We start from the raw sequence: 19165 nt of genomic DNA, 5'->3' as shown, positions 1-19165 counted from the left end.
ACAAACATAATCTCAATGCATTTTGGTACAATGATAATAAAGCTTATTCTGATTCTGATAGGTACCAGGTGGCTAGAAGGATTGGGCTTTTGTGTTGTGGATTCAAAAACTCAGGTATGGGAGGAATTTGAGGAGCCCATGGAAAATAACTTTTGGTTGTTCTCAAGGATGTTTTGGCAAACCATTTGGTGAATCTGAAAAATAAAGCAAGCCCAATCTCAGGATGTGCTTCGTTTGGGTGGGTGTCAGGGCACCAGTGGTGGACGTGATTCACTCAGAGATGCTGAAGGCTCTGAATGTTGTGTGGCTGTCATGGTTCAAATGTTTCTTTGTGCACAGTATGCAAATCTGCAGAAGCCGCACCAATCTCTTTCAATCTCGCACTTTGTTCTTTTTTTACTTGTGAGAGAACTTCAACAATGCTGCTTTGCCATAGGTAAGTACAACTCCACTGGTCTCCTCTTCTCGCATCTTCTGAAATTATTTCCCACAACATTGGAAGCTGACTTGTTTCCCCGCTCTGTGGGCAGGATCATCAATGCAGTGGTCAGGATTGTAACTGGTCCTTTTGTGTTTGAGCCACTCCACCCATTGTGCTCCTTATTCACCCTATAATCAGACGTGAACTTCATTAGCTTATCTCAGCACTGCTTATAAGTCCAGGTGTAGCCATACTGCACATTTATCTTTGATATCTCTCAGTAAATGTGCTTATTTCTTGTGGTGCTGTCCGTCAACACGATGAGGAAGTGGCAGTTAAGATGTTGTTTCCTGTTTTGCTGGGTGGGTCATACAGTGACATAGCTCCACTGGCAAATCAACAGTTGCTGTCTGCTTATGTCAAAATTGGCCCCTCGGAGCAGAACGCTAGAAACCTCAAACAAGGTGTCCCATAAAAAGAGCTGAGTGGGGTGGATACTGACAGTAGGGAGGTCCTTCACTGGTGCCGGGTCATGTGGAGCCAAGGAGAGTGGAGAAAGTGGCAAAGAAAGTGGCAATAACTTCTTGGTCTGAGTAGCAGCAAGACAGCAGCTCCGTGACTTCCATGCAGTCCATAACATCAAACTGACCCCATTTTGAATTGGACTAAAAGTTTAGTTCCTCTCCTAACCGATTTTGGTTCTCAGTGGACTCAAAGAGACAAACAGAACCATCCGGGAATTTTGTGACCAGGACCAATTCCAACAAATCGGTCATTCCGAGCACTGCTTGTCGGCCAGATCACCTCTCGAGCGGGAGAGACGTTGTCCGAAGGTCCGGTGTTTTTCTCCAGATTCTAACCAGACTTTTCACCTGGACCTCTTTGGATTGTTTGGTTCTGACTGGGACTACTGTGTGGTTTGTTGATGGCTTTCTGTCATACCAGCTCTCTTCATGGATGTCTTGCTGTCAGCTGTGGGGTGAGTTGATCAGAGCTGGACCAGAAGCAAGCCAACCAGAACCAAGCCAATCCCAGCCTCAGCAGTCAGCCTGACCTTTGGTCACTGAAGGACCGGCTCTCTTCATGGACATCTTGCTGTCAACTGTGGTGAAATTGACAGAACTGCACCAGAACCGAGCCAAGTCTGAACATTGCTCACCTGCGAGGAAGCCTCTAGTGCTGAGAAGCACTGCAGAGGAGCTGCTTGAAGGATTGGCTTCTGTATTGGAGTTCTGAATTTTCATCTTCCATCTGCAATCATCTGGATTATTTGAATCTGTATGGGGCCATCGGTTCAGAGCTGGTCAGCTGAAGGATCTGTTCCAGCTCATGCTGTTGGTCTCGTCTGTTCCCTCGCCCAGACGTGGGACACCGGGGCCCCACTCTGGAGCCAGGCCTGGAGGTGGGGCACGCGGGCGAGCGCCTAGTGGCTGGGCTTTTACTCATGGAGCTCAGCTGGGCACAGCCCGAAGAGGAGATGTGGGTCACCCTTCCCATGGGCTCACCACCTGAGGGAGGGGCCAAAGGGGTTGGGTGCAATGTGGGATGGGTGGTGGCCGAGGTCAGGGACCCTGGTGGTCTGATCCTTGGCTACAGAAGCTGGCTATTGGGACGTGCAATGTCACCTCACTGGTGAGGAAAGAGGCTTAGCTGGTGTGTAAGATTGAGAGGTTCCAGCTAGAAATAGTCGGACTCACCTCTACGCATGGCTCTGGCTCTGGAACCAGTTTCCTTGAGAGGGGTTAGACACTCTTCCACTCTGGAGTTGCCCCTGGTGAGAGGCGCCGAGCAGGAATGGGCATACTTATTGCCCCCCATCTTGGTGCCTGTGTGTTTGGGTTCACCCCAGTGAATGAGAAGGTGGCCTCCCTTCGTCTATGTGTGGGGGGACGGGTTCTGACTGTTGTTTGTGCTCATGCATCAAATGGCAGTTCAGATTATCTACCCTTTTTGGAGTCCTTGGAGGGCTACTAGAAAGTGCACCTCCTGAGGACTCCCTTGTTCTGCTGGGGGACTTCAATGCTCACGTGGGCAATGACAGTGAGACCTAGAGGGTTGTGGTTGGGAGGAATGGGTCCCCTGATCTCAACCCGAGTGGTGTTCTGTTGTTGGGCTTCTGTGTTCATCATGGATTGTCCATAACGAACACCATGTTCAAGCATAAGGGTGTCCATATGTGCTCTTGGCACCAGGACACCCTAGGCTGCCATTTGATGATAAACTTTGTCATCATCTCATCTGATCTGCGGCCACATGTCTAGGACACTCGGGTAAAGAGAGGGGTGGAGCTGTCCACTGTTCACTACCTGGTGGTGAATTGGCTCCGATGGTGGGGGAGGATGCCGGTCAGACATGGCAGGCCCAAATGTATTGTGAGGGTTTGCTGGGAACGTCTGGCAGAATCTCCTGTGAGACAGAGATTTAACTCCCACCTCTGACAGAACTTTGAACATGTTCTGGGGGAGGTGGGGGACATTGAGTCCAAGTGGGCCATGTTCTGTGCCTCTATTGTTGAGGCGGCTTACTGGAGCTGCAGCCACAAGATTGTCGGTGCCTGTCGCAGCGGCAACCCTCGAACCCGGTGGTGGACACCGGCGGTGAGGGATGCTGTCAGGCTGAAGAAAGAGTCTTATGGGCCTTTTTGGCCTGTGGGACCCTGGAAGCAGCTGATGGGTACCGGCAGTCCAAGCGACATGCGACTCGGGTGGTCGCTGAGGCAAAAACTTGTGCATGAGGAGTTCGGAGAGGCCATGTAGAATGACTTCCGCACGGCTTCGAGGCGATTCTGGTCCACCATCCGGCATCTCAGGGGGAGAAAGCGGTACACCACCAACACTGTTTATAGTGAGGTTGGTGTGCTGCTGACCTCAACTTGGGATGTCGTGGGTCGGTTGGCAGAATACTTTGAAGACCTCCTCAATCCCACCGGTACGTCTTCCAATGGGGAAGCGGAGCCTGGGGACTCTGGGTCGGGCCCTCCAATCTCTGGTGCTGAGATCACAGAGGTGGTTAAATATCTCCTAGGTAGCAGGGCCCCAGGGGCAGATGAGATTTGCCTGGAGTTCCTTAAGGTTCTGGATGTTGTAAGGTTGTGTTGGCTTACGCGACACTGCAATATTGCATGGACATTGGGGGAAGTTCCCCTGGATTGGCAGACCGGGGTGGTGGTCCCCCTATTCAAAAAGGGGGACCATAGAGTATGTTACAACTACAGGGGATCACATTCTTAAGCCTCCCTAGTAAGGTCTATTCAGGGGTTCTGGAGAGGTGGGTGCATCGGATAGTTGAAGCTCGGATTCAGGAGGAGCAGTGCGGTTTTTGTCCTGGTCGTTGAACACTGGACCAGCTCTACACACTCAGCTGGGCCCTGAAGGGTGCGTGGGAGTTTGCCCAACCGGTCCACATGTGCATTGTGGACTTGGAGAAGGCGTTTGACTGCGTCCCTTGGGGAACCTTGTAGGGGGTACTCTGGGAGTATGGGATACCAGGCCCTTTGATATGGGCTGTTAGGTCCCTGTATGACCGGTGTCAGAGCCTGGTCCACATTGCCGGCAGTAACTCGGGCTTGTTCCCGTTGAGAGTTGGACTCCACCAAGGCTGCCCTTTGTCACCAATTATATTCATAACTTTTATGGACAGAATTTCTAGGCACAGCCAAGGTGTTGAGGGGATCCGTTTTGGTGGCCTTAGGATTGCGTCTCTGCTTTTTGCAGATGATGCGGTCCTATTGACTTCATCAGATCGTGATCTACAGCTTTCGCTGAAGCGGTTCGCAGCCGAGTGCGACACGGCCGGGATGAAGATCAGTTCCTCCAAATCCGAGGCCACGGTCTTGAGCCGGAAAAAGGGTAGAGTGCCCTCTCCGGGTCAGGGAGGAGGTCCTGCCCCAAGTGGAGAAGTTCAAGTATCTTGGGGTCTTGTTCACTAATTAGGGAAAAATGGAACATGAGATCAATGGGCGGAGAGGTGTAGCATCTGCAGTGAAGCGGGCGCTGTACAGGTCTGTCATGGTGAAGAGAGAGCTGAGTCAAAATGTGAAGCTCTCAATTTACCAATTGATCTACGTTCCTACCCTCATCTATGGTCATGAGCTTTGGGTTGTGACCGAAAGAATGAGATCTCAGACACAAGCGGCCGAAATGAGTTTTCTCCGCAGGGTGTCTGGGCTTTCCCTTAGAGATAGGGTGAGAAGCTCGATCATCCAGGAGGGACTCAGAGTACAGCTTCTGCTTCTCTACGTCGAGAGGAGCCAGTAGAGGTGGCTTGGGCATCTGGTTAGGATGCCTCTTGGACGCCTCCCTGCTGAGGTGTTCCGGACACATCCCACCGGGAGGAGACCCAGAGGAAGACCCAGGACACGTTGGAGAGACTATGTTTCTCGGCTGGTCTGGGAACATTTAGGGATTCCCCCGGAGGAGCTGGCCCAAGTGGCTGGGGAGAGGAAAGTCTGGTTCTCTCTACTTAAGCTGCTACCCCCGCGACCCGACCCCGGATAAGCGGAAGAAAATGGATGGATGGATTAGACCTTTATTTATACATGTTAGTTCCCATTGAGCCGGAAGACTCATTTACAAGAGACCTATTAAGTAACTGTGTCTTTATAAATTCTTCTCACCATGGATTGATTATGGGGGCTAAGTGCCACAATATTAACTTTTATAAATTTCAAATTTCTGGTTCTGGTAAGATAATGGACAGCAGCTCCCCCCGGCTTCTCTGTAGTCTTTTATTGTCAAACTGACCCGTTTTTCTAACCGGACTAAAGTTCATCCCCCTTCCAACTGAATTCGGTGTTCAGTGACTCAGAGAGTTGTATGGGACTGTCCAAAAAAAATTTAGGTCCAGGACCAGCAGCTCCCACCCCACCGGTCACTCTGAGCGCACCAAGCTGGCCAGGTGACCCCACGAGCCGGGGAGTCGTTGCACGAAGAGCCGGTGTTTTTTTTCTCTATCTCTGGACCCCAACAAACATCTCATCTGGACCTTGTGGTTCTACCTGGTTCCGACAAGAATTGCTGGGTTTTATTTTGCTGTCTTTCTGTTGGACTTGCCCCTCGTGGTGTCGTCATTTTGGTGTGGGGGAAGTGTACTTGTATCCCCGAATAGGACCAGAACTGACACGAGTTGGCTGTGGGGGACTTCTTCCTGAATAGAGCCGGTCTCATCCTCAGTGAGCAGCCTGTTACCTTTAAACGAAGGACTGTCCACCTCCATGGGAATTGCTGTATTTGCCTGGAGGAAACACACTGATGCTCTGAAGCGCTGCCGGAACCAGACTGGAGCAGAACCAGGCCAGAGACGACTTCAGCCTCTTCGGTCAGTCTCATCATTGTTCAACAGAGGAAGCCTGTCATGCGGTGGAGTGCCGGACTGGAGCAGAACCGAACCAGTGACGACTTCAGCCTCTCCGGTCAGTCTTGTCGTTTTTCGCCGGGGGCGCCTCTCGTGCTTTGGGGTACGGAAGTGACGTACAGAGAAGCGGAGTGAATCACAGAGGAACAACGCTGTGTAGTGCTCGAGAGAAGTCCGGAGGTTGCATCAGTGTTGCTGCAGGCTTCTATCCAAACTCACCAGATAATAAATAATTATGCGAATGATCTGTTTATGCCTGTTGATTCTGGACCCAGCTTCTTTTTCTCATGGGAACATCCATCCATATTTGCAGGGGGGCTGGAGCCCCCCTCAGCCCAACTCAAACTGCAGTTGGGCCACCTCGTCGGATTTGTTTGCCCATTAGATTTGTGACGCTTTATGGTCTGAGACTTTTCTGCACCATTCATATTATTGTCATTATTTTCAGATCTCAGAATATCTGGAGTCACTGAATATTGTTAATACGTCTGGATCTGCCCATCACTGTAACGTTCACTGTTTTTGGATTCTGAGCGATCACGTCTTCATTAATGTTTCTCATGGTTCAATTATGGGGGCTAATTGTCACACTATTAACTCTTACAATTACACATCAGTCACAAAAAAACTCAAGAAAATGTCTGATAATAATGTTATTGCTCTCAGGGATTCAGCCCAATCAGGGACCCCCCACTAATTACAGCACACCAAATGACTAAAAATATGTCAGGACTTCATTTTCTACATGTAAACACACATAGCCTTCTGAGAAATCTTGATGCCTTGAAAATTCTGGTCAGTTCTTCTGGGGCAGATGTAATCTTCATCTCTGAAACCTGACTCAACAAATCTGTACTGAATAACAACATGGTAATCAATGGATTTAACATCTATTGCTGGAGTTGCTATTTACATCAGAGATTCTCTGGTTTCTAGTCTTGTGTCTGCTAAAACAATCCCAAACCAGTTTGAGGCCTTAGCTGTAAACATCACTATGAATTGAGGCCAGATCTTATCTGTCGTGGGTTGTCATCGTCCCCCTTCAGCAACACCTGAAGCTCTGTCCTCCCTGATAGAATTCCTTGGAAATTTAAAATTCAAAGAGATTTTTTTGGCAGGAGATTTCAACATTGACTGGGATAAGTCGAACCCCCTCTGTGATAAATTCAAGGAATGTTACCTGTCACTTAATCTAACCCAACTCATGGATTCTCCCACTAGACCAAACAAAAACTGTCCTGAAAAATCTTCCATCTTAGACCTGTTTCTAACAAACATGCCTCACAAATTCCCTGGTACAGGTGTATTCGCTGACATTTTGAGTGATCATTGTGTAAAAGCAGCTCTCAGAGATATTAAACGTACACGTTCTAAGCCCAAATTAATTCAAAAAAGGGATTTGAAACTTTTTTGTGAACATTCATTCCTCTGGGATCTATCTCACTTTGACTGGCATCATATTCTATTAACAGATGATGTGAACACCACTTGGAACTATTTTCTTAATTTTTTAATTTATTTTGTGGTCAAGCATGCTCCTTTTCATCAATTCAGAATAAAGGGATGAGACAGCCCCTGATTTACTCATGAGATAGCTGACTTCCTGCACAGGAGAGATCTTCTTTGGGCCGTAGCGAGAAAATCTGGCTCAGACACTGATTGGTTGAGATTTCGGCAGATGAGGAATAAATGTATAACTGCCATCAAAGCCGCAAAACGTAACTATTTCTTATCTCAGACCTCCAAAAATCTAAATGACCCTAAAAGATTCTGTAAAACTATCAAATCTCTCTCAGGCAGGCCCCAATCATCTGACCTCCCATCACAACTTCTTGTTAACTCTGTTCCTATGTCAAATAAGCACACGATCCTGAACTGTTTCAACAAACATTTTGTTGCTTCTAGTTCTTTATTTGACACAGTTACTAATGGAAAATCAGCCACTTCACTTAATAACCAAAGTTCTTAAAAATCAAATCCCTCTTACTCATCTATCATCTATCTTCTCATCTATCCATCCATTATCTTCTGCTTATTCCGAAGTTGGGTCACGGGGGCAGCAGCTTGTGCAGGGAGGCCCAGACATCTCTTTCCACAGCCACCTCTTCCAGCTCTTCTGGGAGCATTCCAAGGCATTCCCAGGTCAACTGAGAGACAGTCTCTCCAGCGTGTCCTGGGTCTTCCCCAGGGTCTCCTCCCAGTTGGACATGCCCGAAGCACCTCTCTAGGGAGGCGTCCAGGGGGCTTCCTTACTAGATGCGCGAACCACCTCAACTGGCTCTTCTCGACGTGAAGGAGTAGTGGTTCTACTCCGAATCTTTCCGGAATAAATGAACTTCTCACTCTATCTCTAAGGGAGAGTCCAGTTACCCTGCAGCAAAAACTCGTTTCAACTGCCTGTATCCGCAATCTCATTTTTTGGTCACTACCCAGAGCTCATGACCAATTCAATCCTCAGTTAATCACACCTTCTCTTTTTCTCTGTTCTCAATTAGTGAGGTAAATAAATTGTTGAAAGGTCTTGCCCCCCAAAAAATCTGCAGTTTCAGATGAACTTCCACCTTATTTCTCAAGGCTGGCCGCTCATATCATCGCAGTCCCTGTGTCCCACATCTTTAATCTTTTCATAAGCCAAAACTCCATTCCAGATGCTTGGAAAACAGCCTTTGTTCTTCCTTTGCTGAATGGAGGTGACCCCACCTCACTGAACAACTATCGACCAATCTTTAAACTCTGCATTTTAGCCAAGGTTTTAAAAAAACTGATAAACTCTCAAATCAAAAATTGCCTGGACTCATTTAATATCTTACCTCCCCACCAATCTGGTTTCAGGAAACAACACAGCACAACAACTGCTACACTGAAGGTTCTTAATGACGTTGTTAAAGCATTGGATGCTAAGGATTATTGTGCTGCACTTTTCCCTAGACCTGTCTAAAGCTTTTGACACTGTGGATCATAACATCTTGTGTCATAAACTCTCAGAAATTGGTTTCTCAGAACACACCATTGGTTGGTTCTCTAACTATCTTTCAGACCAGAGGCAATGTGTTCAACATAATGATACTTCCTCCAGTTATTTAACAGTCAACAATGGTGTACCACAAGGCTCAGTCTTAGGACCCAACCTCTTTACAATCTACATAGACAATGTAGGTCAGAGCATCCTTGATGCATCCTTACATTTCTATGCTGATGACACAGTTGTGTATTTTCGAGCTAAACCAGTTGCTAAGGCTTTCCAGCTTTTGTAATCCGCATTTGACATCAACCAGTCAGATATGGTCCACCTCAAACTTGTCTTAAATGCCAAAAAAATCAAAAGGATGCCTTTATCAAACAGGAAGTCGATCCCAGCAGTTCTTCTTCCGATTTTATCCTCAAAAATGTCCCTATAGAGTTTGTTGATTCCTATAAATATTTGAGTATCTTGGTCGACTCGCATCTCTCTTTTAAGCTCCACGTGGAAAACCTAGAAAAGAAACTGAAAGTTAAACTGGGTTTCTTTTTCAGAAACAGATCCTATCAAACTCTGAATGCTAGGAAACATCTTGTAAATGTGACTTTCCTCCCCTCCATTGACTACAGTGACATTATTTACATGAATGCTCCTACAAGCACCCTACAGATGTTGGATGCTGTCTATCATGGTGCACTAAGATTCATAACTGGCTGTGATTAACATACCCACCACTGTACCCTGTATTCAATGGTTAACTGGACATCATTAACTTCACGCAGACTCTCTCACAGGTAGATTTTCATCTTTAAATCACTTCTTGGTCTGCTGCCTTCATACAGCTCCTCCTACATGTCCCTGCGTGAGTGCAGCTACAGCGTGCACTCTCAGGACATTATTACCTGCAGTGTTTCCTCAGTGTGGACTGAGCTTGGCAGAAGGGCCTTCTCCTACTCCACTCCTGTTTCCTGAAAACACTATCAATCTTGACCTCTCTAAGTGGCTTCAAGAATCTGTTGGACTCCTGGCAAGGACCAATGCAGACGTTCCTGTTTTTAGTTTTCTACATTTGCCTTATAATCTAGCTGTTTTTGTTAGGTTTTTTTGCCATCTCATTTTAATTTGTTTAAAAAAAAAATCTATATGCCATTTTATAATTGTCTATTGTTGTTGCATTTGTCCACTGCTTTTATCATTCTTTGTTGAAATCAGGTCTCTCTTGTAAATGAGTCCTCGAAACTCAATGGGATTACCCTGTCTAAATAAAGGTTGAATGAATACATCCAACAATTTTCAGTCAGGCCATCTGGACAGTTTCTCTTTTTGCTGAAACGTTTCACCTTCCATCAGGAAGGCTTCATCAGTCAAGGAAACACAATACAAAACTGATTCTCCCCCCAACAACTTCCTCCAAAGTGGAACAAACCAGTTGCATCGGTGCTAAGATGGTGTTTTGGGCACGCCCCTTCCTTTGGAGCCATCCCTCTTCCTCATCAAAAGACATGTCAAACTGGTTTAAAACCAAAAGAAACTGTCCAGATGACCAACATAAATGGTTTGTTCCACTTTAGAGTAAGCCGTTTGGGGGAAGAATCAGTTTTGTGTTGTGTGTTTCCTTGACTGATGAAGCCTTCCGGATAGAAGGTGAAACCATCCATCCATTTTCTTCCGCTTATCTGGGGTTGGGTCGCGGGGGTAGCAGCCTAATTAGGGAGGCCCAGACTTCCCTCTCCCCAGCCACTTGGGCCAGCTCTTCCGGGGGAATCACAAGGCGTTCCCAGGCCAGCCGAGAAACATAGTCCCTCCAAAGTGTACTGGGTCTTCCCCTGGGTCTCCTACCGGTGGGAAGTGCCTGGAACACCTCACCAGGGAGGCGTCCAGGAGGTATTCTAAGTAGATGCCCGAGCCACCTCAACTGGCTCCTCTCGATGTAGAGAAGCAGCGGCTCTACTCTGAGTCCCTCCCGGATGATCGAGCTTCTAATCCTATCTCTAAGGGAAAGCCCAGACACCATGGGGAAAAAACTCATTTCGGCCGCTTGTATCCGAGCTCTTGTTCTCTTGGTCACATCCCAAAGCTCATTACCATAGATGAGGGTAGGAACTGGACTATTGCAATGGTTTATTATCTGGATGTCCAAATACTTCTTTAAAACATCTTCAGTTGATCCGAAATGCTGCTGCTAGAGTCTTACCCGGAGTTAGTAGGCAAGATCATATTTCTCCAGTTTTAGTTTCTCTCCATTGGCTCCCTGTCAAATCCAGAATAGATTTCAAAATCTTACTTGTAACCTACAAAGCTCTCAACAACCTGGCTCCATCTTATATTACAGATCTTATTGTTCCATATTTTCCTAACAGAGCACTTCGCTCTCAGGCTGCAGGTTTACTTGTGGTTCCTAGAATTTACAAAAACAGATTGGGAGGAAGATCTTTCAGTTATCAGGCTCCTCTCTGGTGGAACCAACTTCCAATCTCTGTCCATGAGGCTGACACATTATCCAGTTTTAAAAATAGGCTTAAGACTTTCCTTTTTGATAAATCCTATAGTCCTGGTTGTTACTCCTGCTTCGGTCTCGTGGCACCGTTTGAAGCACCTGAAGGCTTCAATTCTCAGTTGTCGGACAAGCAATAAATCAATCCATCCATCCATGCATCCATGCATCCATCCATCCATCCATCCATCCATCATCCATCCATCCATCATCCATCATCCATGCATCCATCCATCCATCATCCATCCACCCATCCATCCATCCATCATCCATCCATCCATCCATCCATCAATTTTTTATTAAAGTACTTTGTAAATTGGACAGTCTTTTTGACATTTTGATCGTTGTTGTTATTTTGACAAATTAGCATTGTTGTTTTGAAACATGACATATAATGTGATAACACATCAAGCATTTCTATCTTTGTATTTTTAATAATTTTTTTACAGTTAAGCTTTTTTATTATCTCTGAAAGGTAGCAGGAGTTCAGACACCTGCTGATGTTGTGCGCGTGCTAGCACTGTCTGGAGACACTGTGCATAACGTGCACTGTCCACAGGGCATTTATTTATTCTGTTGAATAAATGATTGTTTCTATTTCGGGGGTCTGAGAGGAGGAGAGGGGGGGTGTTTTTCAGTGTGCAGCCACTGAGTAGGGGCAATATTTGAAGAGGAGGAGGAGAGAAGGATTCTGCACAGAACCTCTGTGCATAAATGTGACCATCTGGAGCTTGTGAGAGCTGGTCCGCAGCTCGTGCTGTGGCTGGAACATCCACTCCACAGACTGGGTCTGCCAGGCTAAGGGCAACGTCTACTCTCATTGTATTTGTAATAAATAATCAAAATAAAATGTGCGATGGCTTTGGACGTTTAGGGGCAGAGCTGCCGGATCCGATCAAAGAGTTGCCGGAACAGAACGGATCTTGTTCCGGCAGGATCCGGCTCAAATTAACCACTGTATTTTTTTAAAATAATACTTAGTATTTCTTCTGTATCAGTGTCACCGAGATGTGTCTTTAGCTTTGGCTTTGTGTTTACCACGCCCTCCATAATGTTTAGACTGGTGAAGAACCTGAAGCAACAGGTGTTGTATGCAGAGTCTCTCCCATTTCACCTGCTGAACTCCTGTACCTCATTCAGAGTGGTGTAAGGTGTCTTCGAAGTCTCGCCCACTATGCTCCTTTTTCACAGTCACTCAGTTTCTGAGGACAACCTGTTTGGTAGATTTACACATTAAATATTCCTTCCAGTTTTTGATGATGGGTTTAACAGAATTCCTGGGCATATTTAGGACTTTTAGGACTTTAGAATTTTCTCTGAGATTAATTAAGGCAGTCACTTTCAAGGGGTTGGTTTTAATGATTGGCATCAGCAGGATTTGTAATGTGAGGGGACACATTGGTGGTGTGTGTGCATGTGTGTGTGTGTGTATGTATTTGTGTGCGCGTGGGTTTCAAAACAACTGCGCTAATTTGTCAAAATAATAGCGATCAAAAAGTCAAAAAGACAGTCCCATTTACTTTCATTGAATAAATGGATCGATGGATTGTCCTTAGCTGGACAACCGAGAAGGCAGTTGTAATTGAGATTGGAGCAGCAGGAGCAACAACGTGCAGGAATGAAATCATTGGAGAAGAGTTTGGCTCAGAAACATGAAGTGTGTGTGAGGGGGTAGGACGCTTGTCAGAATCAGAGCTGCTCTATTCACACACAACCTGTTGTTGCTCTCTTAAATAATAATTTACTCAAGTGTTTACAAATGTTGGTAAACGTAGATGTTTAACAACCTGTTAAAATAGGCTTCACCAAAATGCAGGAAATAACATCTACTTTATTCAAAAAAATTAAGGTGGGGGGGGGGACCTTCATGCTCTCTCCACTTTACCCACTCCCCCTCTCCTTCCCGTGTACTCCTACCCCACCCCCTGACTGCCCACTATTTGTGTTCCGGTATCAATAATTTTACAAATTAAGCCCTGGGTTCAACATCCATGGGGGTAAACACTTTCATAAGCACTATAGGCACCAGCTTCCTGTGACCTTATGCAGGAGGGTATAGAAAATGCATGAATGGATATTCATGTTAACTCTCAGACTAATGTCAAAGGAGTTACAGAAAAATCTGCATTTCAGATGACACTGTTGCATAGTGATATGATTGTTAGGGCATTTGTGTGTGTGTGTGTTGTGTGTGGAAAATATAGTTTTTGGGGTCTAGGGTTGAGGAGGTAATTATATGCAGTATCTTGCAGTCACTGATGTCTGGCAGCTTTGTGATGTCACACAAAATTGCCAGAGAGTTTTAACAGTTTTCTCCTCAGTGATGGATGTTCACCCACAACCAACATCAGTGTTTACACCTTGGCATGAATCTGATTTTTTTTTTTTTATCAGACATTTAAAATATTGTTTGCACGTTGTGGTGAGCACTGCTTTATGAATTTGAGTAAAAGCCAAAAAAGCAGCGCAGACAACACAGCACAAGGACAACATGCAAATCGTCTGTACACATTTAAGATTGCTTATACAAAAGATGACAATGTAGATGTGTTTTATCTCCTTTACAATCTTTTACCAGCACAGAATGAATTTATTTTCCTGAGGAGAATTACCAGGCTGAACAGGTACTCCGCAGCTTAACGTGTAGTTCTCAGGGTCTGTAAGAAACAAAGACACATGTTAAACTCTGATAACGGAATAATATTCAGAAATCATTCTGATAGTTTAAAGACAGGGTGAGCTTACAGAGTGTTTCAAAGTGTTAAAGAAAACACATTTTTGAGGGTTGGAAAATGTTTAATGGTCTTTTTATCCTGCTGTTTTCAAAAACATTGAGAAAGCCCAAAGGCAGATTTGCTTCCATGTGACTTTAACCCTGATCATTAAATTAAAGCCCAAATAAAAGATCCATTAACACTGTCATTCTCCCCTGGTACCCATGCCTTCACAAAGATGCATTTCAAGAAAGAAATGGGGGATGAAGCCTTTCAGAATCATAAAAGCAAGATGATTAAGTAAGAGTCCAGGCTACACTGAGCCACAGGAATTTTACATGGCTTCCACCTCACTCAAATTAAATAAGACTCCAAAAGGAAAGAAAAAACAAATATTTCACTTTATGCCTTAAAGCAGTCTATCATTCTCACACAATGGCTGCCAAGTTAAACTAAGTGAGAGCCATATTACGAAAGGAACGAGACGATCAAAGTATGTAATCAATTTACAGATGTGTTTTAAGTATTATTGCAGGAGGAGAGGATGCAGTGTTAGCCAAAGGGCTGGAATGGAAAGGGCCAAGAAAACATTGCAGAGTGAAAAATACATCAGTCTAAACTGATAGCTCACTCAAGAGTTCATAAATTCAGCAGTAAATAGAACAAGCAGCTTCATGAAGCATCAGTGACTGTGAAGAGGTTTAGGAGCTGCAGTTGTTCGCAGATGCCACCAGAGGGCAGGAGCTTGTTCAGCAGGGGGAATAGCAACAGCACATCTCATGGTGCTGTCAGTCAGATCCAATAATGTTCAGTCAGGTCATCTGGACAGTTTATTTTTTCTAGAGACGTTTCACCCTCTATCCGGTGGGGTTCATCAGTCTGAGGAGCTCCAAGTAAGAAGCCCTCTGGATAGAGGATGAAACGTCTCTAGAAAAAAGAAACAGTCCAGCTGACCTGACTGAGCATTATTGGATTTGGTACCTGGATGATTGAGAATGAACTTTTTTTGTCTCAGTCAGATCAGAAAAAAACAAAAATAGGTTCAATTCAATCCACTGACACAGCAGTTCAACACAGTAAGATGATAAATTACTTCTAAAATATAGTCAGTCGAATTCAACTAAATCCAAGTTGGCAAGATGACACCATGCGTAAAAGAATCACCAGAATGTGGATAGTCTTTGCAGGGTCATTGTGGTGCCTATAAAGAACAATGAACTTCCAGTGCTCAAGCAGGTTAAATTGCAGAAGGTTTTAAGAATGTGCAAAACCTTGCTAGAAAGGTGGTTTATTATTGCGGCAACAGCATACCAGGGTCTTGTGTAGAGTATACAAGAGCATAGAAGAGGATAGTGGCAGCTGTGGCTGAGTGGTTAGAGCAGTTGTCCTCCAATGCAAGAGTTGGGGGTTCAAATCCACCAGCAGTCACATGCCGAAGTGTCCATGGGCAAGACACTGAACCCCTCGTCGCCTCCGATGTGTGTCCCATCGGTGTATGAATGTGATAAAGCTCTGATTTATCTCTTTAGAATGATTTGTTCAATTAAGTAGAGATCTAGTAGAGTGCTGTATGAATGGGTAAATGAGGACACAGATTGTAGTGTAAAGTGCTTTGAGTGTCTTGATAAGATAGAAAGGCGCTATATAAATACAGTCCATTTACCATTTACCATAATGGCAGCAGTTGATGTTTCCATGATGTTCAGCCTACATGCGTCAAACATTCTTAATTGTTGAAAATTTGAAGTAGAACATCTCGCAGTGAGCTCATGTTTTATTATCCTTATGGCTGGGCCTGCTGCACAGAAACACTCTACAGCTGCTTCCTCTCATGCTACTGAAAGTGTTTCCTCCACCACAGCAAAAACTGAAACTGATGCTGGAAGAGACAATAAAGCTCCCAGTATACTGCTGCGTACGTCCGTATGTACGCGTGTACTGTACGCAGAGGGTTCAGACTTCATACTCCAGCGTACACCCTGAGCAGCTGCAGAGCAGCTTCACAGACAAGGGGCGTTTACCTTCGGGACAAATTGAGGTCGCTGATTGGTCATTTGCTGACACGCCTACTGGCTTGATTGACAGGTCGGAAAAAAGAAAAAAAGCGAGCGCTGGCAGCCTCAGCCGCAGCGTTCTGTGTTTATATGTTGTTAACAAAAAGATCTAAAAAAAAACAAAACAGGGAGCACTGGCTCTACAGCCCACTCATCAGACCAGCACACCAGGAAATCGCCAGACCCTCCCGCAGCCACGCTGGACCTGAGTTTAATTCGCTCGTGACAAATTCCTTCATTTGTCACAATTTCAGTCATGGCATCAATGGAGGAGGAAGAGATCACTTGCCTTTTGGCAAAAAAAAACAAAAGAAAAAGCCAGATCAAGGATGAAGAAGGGGAATTTAATACATTGGTGTCGCATACAAAACAGTCCGTCGCTGGGCAGTTTATTGTGCGACACTGCGTATGTGTATGCGGTTGTAAAAATTTGAGCTTTGCACGGACATGCCCTGGGAGGTACGCTCGTACCTCTGCGTATGTACGTGTGTACCTCTGCTTAACAGTTGTGCCTTATTTTGACCACAATAAAAGGCCACTCTAAAATGTGCAGTTTTATCATGCAGTACAGCGCCTCAGATGTCGCAAGTTTTGAGGAAGCGTGCAATTGGCAACAGACTGCAAGAATGTCCACCAGAGCTGTTGTCCGCGAATTACTGTTCATTTTTCTACCATAAACCACAAAGGCGTTTTAGGGAATCTGGCAGTACATCCAACTGACCTCACAACAGCAGATCACGTTTAACCACACCAGCCCAGTACCTCCACATCAAGCATCTTCCCCTCCAAAATCATCTGAGACGAGTCACCCAGGTAGCTGCTGTAACAATCGGTTCATCAGAAACTGACAAACTGTCCAGAAACCATCTCAGGGAAGCTCCTCTGCTGCTTGTCATCTTCATCATGGTCTCCACCTGAATACAGTTCATCATCGTAACCGACTGGCGTGGGCAAATGTTGTATGGTATGCTGGAGAGGTGTTCTCTTCACAAACAAATTCCTGTTTTCACTGTACAGGGCAGGTGGCAGACAGCATGTATGGCATTGTGTTAGTGTGCGGTTCACTGATGTCAGTGTTGTGAATCGAGTGGCACATGGTGGCAGTGGGGTTATGGTGTGGGCAGGCATTTGTTATGGACACAGGGGCTGGTGTGGTTACATGTGGTTTGCAGTTGTGAGGCTGATTGGAGGTACAGTCGTCCCTCACTATATAGTGGTTCATGTTTTGCGGCGTCACTGTATTTCAGGTTTTTGCACTCATTTTTTTTATTTGTGTGTACTGTACATGCTGTACAGCACTGTATATTCATCTCATCATCATCATCTTCATTGCCAAAGTGTTTAAGAGCATATGAAGTCGTTATAAGAGTGTGAAAAGTTTGTAGGAGTGTAGGAAGGGTTTAAAAGCCTTAATATGTATATAAATGATTAAATTTAGCTCAGAGGTGACAGGGCTTTCTCTGTTGCAGGTCCACGACTGTGGAATGAGTTGCCACTGAGTGTCCGGCAGGCTCCCACACTCTCAGTCTTTAAGTCTCGCTTGAAGACCCACTTCTATTCGCTTGCCTTTAACACGGTGTGATTTGTTTTGGTCCGGTCTGTTCTCTACTCTGTTGGCCATTTTAGTTAGCTTCTGCTGCTATTTGTATCTGTATTTCTATTTTATGTTTTCCTGTCCGCTGTGCATGTTTGTGTTCTTTTGTACAGCACTTTGGTTGGCCTTGTTGCTGTTTTAAGTGCTATATAAATAAATTGGTATGGTATGGTATGGTATGGTATGGTAAATTAATATAACACTGCCACTTTATGGATTTTCACCTACCATTGGGGGTCTCTGTAATGTAACCCCCGCGATAGGTGAGGGATCGCTACACTGCAAAATTCTCTGAACATGTACATTCCTGCAGTCAGAATGCCAACTGCACGCTCCTTCAAAACTTTTGACATCTGTGACGTTGTGCTGTGTGATAAAATTGCACATTTTAGAGTGGCCTTTTATTGTGGTCAGCCTAAGGCACACCTATACAATAATCATGCTGTCTAACCAGCATCTTGATATGCCACATCTGTGAGGTGGATTATCTCGGCAAAGAAGAAGCGCTCACTAACACAGATTTACACAAATTTGTCAACAATATTTGAAGTAGTCTTAGATCTTTGAGTCCAGCTCATGAAAAATGGGAGCAAAAACAGAAGTGTTGCAGTTGTATTTTTGTTGTGTAGTATTGTTGTGACAATGCTCTGGAGCATGGTGAGGCAGTGGAAGAGAATTTCTTGGACACAAAAATAGCAGGAAAAAGATGCAGTTGAAATCATTTGTTTCCATCTACTGTATAAAAAGACAACCATTTTTTGAAGGACTTCATCTCATCTTAACTTTTGAAATTTCTAAATTATATTTCTTATTTTTTCAGTTTAATGTTTACATATCTTACAGATATTTAATGAACTTGTTTTACAAACTGCACATAGGAATTTGCTTGTGTTTATCTATTTACCCACTCACGCTAAGTACACAGATCCACACAATACCCATGTTTGCATAGACAAGAAGGTTATGTAGGCATAGGGACAAAAATAGTACCTTTTATTTAAGATTTTATAAACAATTGATAGTCAGTGTAGGTGCTCTCTAAAGTAATATTTTGCCTGTTTACCTGCAAGAAAAAGAGCATTTGATGGGCATGACAGTGAGCATACTTCTGCCCCTCCAGTTTTGGTACAGGTCAGATGGGCTCGTGGGGCTGGCTTTCCGTTGGGAAGACATTTCACTGCCTCTGAAGAACACATAAAATTTCATCGCCATGACAACACCCAAATGCAAGAATACATACATCATGACAACGAAGAATAATGTAGCCAACTTTATAGTTATGTATTGTCTAATAGTTATCAAAAATTAGTACCTTGTAAGCCATGACATCAGTAGATGATAGATCATAGAGTACAGAGTATGAAGAAAGCGGCAAAAATTTTCATCCAGGCAAGGTTATGGCTAGCAAAAAAATGTTTTTAATTTGTCTGTCCATCCATCATCCATCCATCCATCATCCACCCATCCATCCATCCATCCATACATCCATCCATCCATCCATCCATCCATCCATGCATACATGCATACATGCATACATGCATACATGCATACATGCATACATGCATACATACATACAT

The 19165-nt window shown here is 44.7% G+C and overlaps 1 protein-coding gene across 1 annotated transcript in view; it reads right to left on the bottom strand.

Moving 5' to 3' along the window:
- scube1 (signal peptide, CUB domain, EGF-like 1) overlaps positions 1-19165 on the bottom strand; it is a 491162-nt gene that overhangs the window by 69670 nt on the left and 402327 nt on the right. The window contains exons 15-16 of the mRNA XM_037695765.1: positions 18652-18771; positions 13839-13883 (exon numbers count right to left, since the gene is read on the bottom strand). Of these exons, the coding sequence (XP_037551693.1) occupies positions 13839-13883; positions 18652-18771 (165 nt within the window). The remainder of the gene's footprint in view (positions 1-13838; positions 13884-18651; positions 18772-19165) is intronic.

The sequence above is a fragment of the Nematolebias whitei genome, chromosome 22 (assembly GCF_014905685.2).
Source record: "Nematolebias whitei isolate Nwh7 chromosome 22, NemWhi1, whole genome shotgun sequence".
NCBI classification, from domain to species: domain Eukaryota; kingdom Metazoa; phylum Chordata; class Actinopteri; order Cyprinodontiformes; family Rivulidae; genus Nematolebias; species Nematolebias whitei.
Note: the sequence above shows the minus strand (reverse complement) of the source record. Positions and strands in the feature narration are given on the sequence as shown.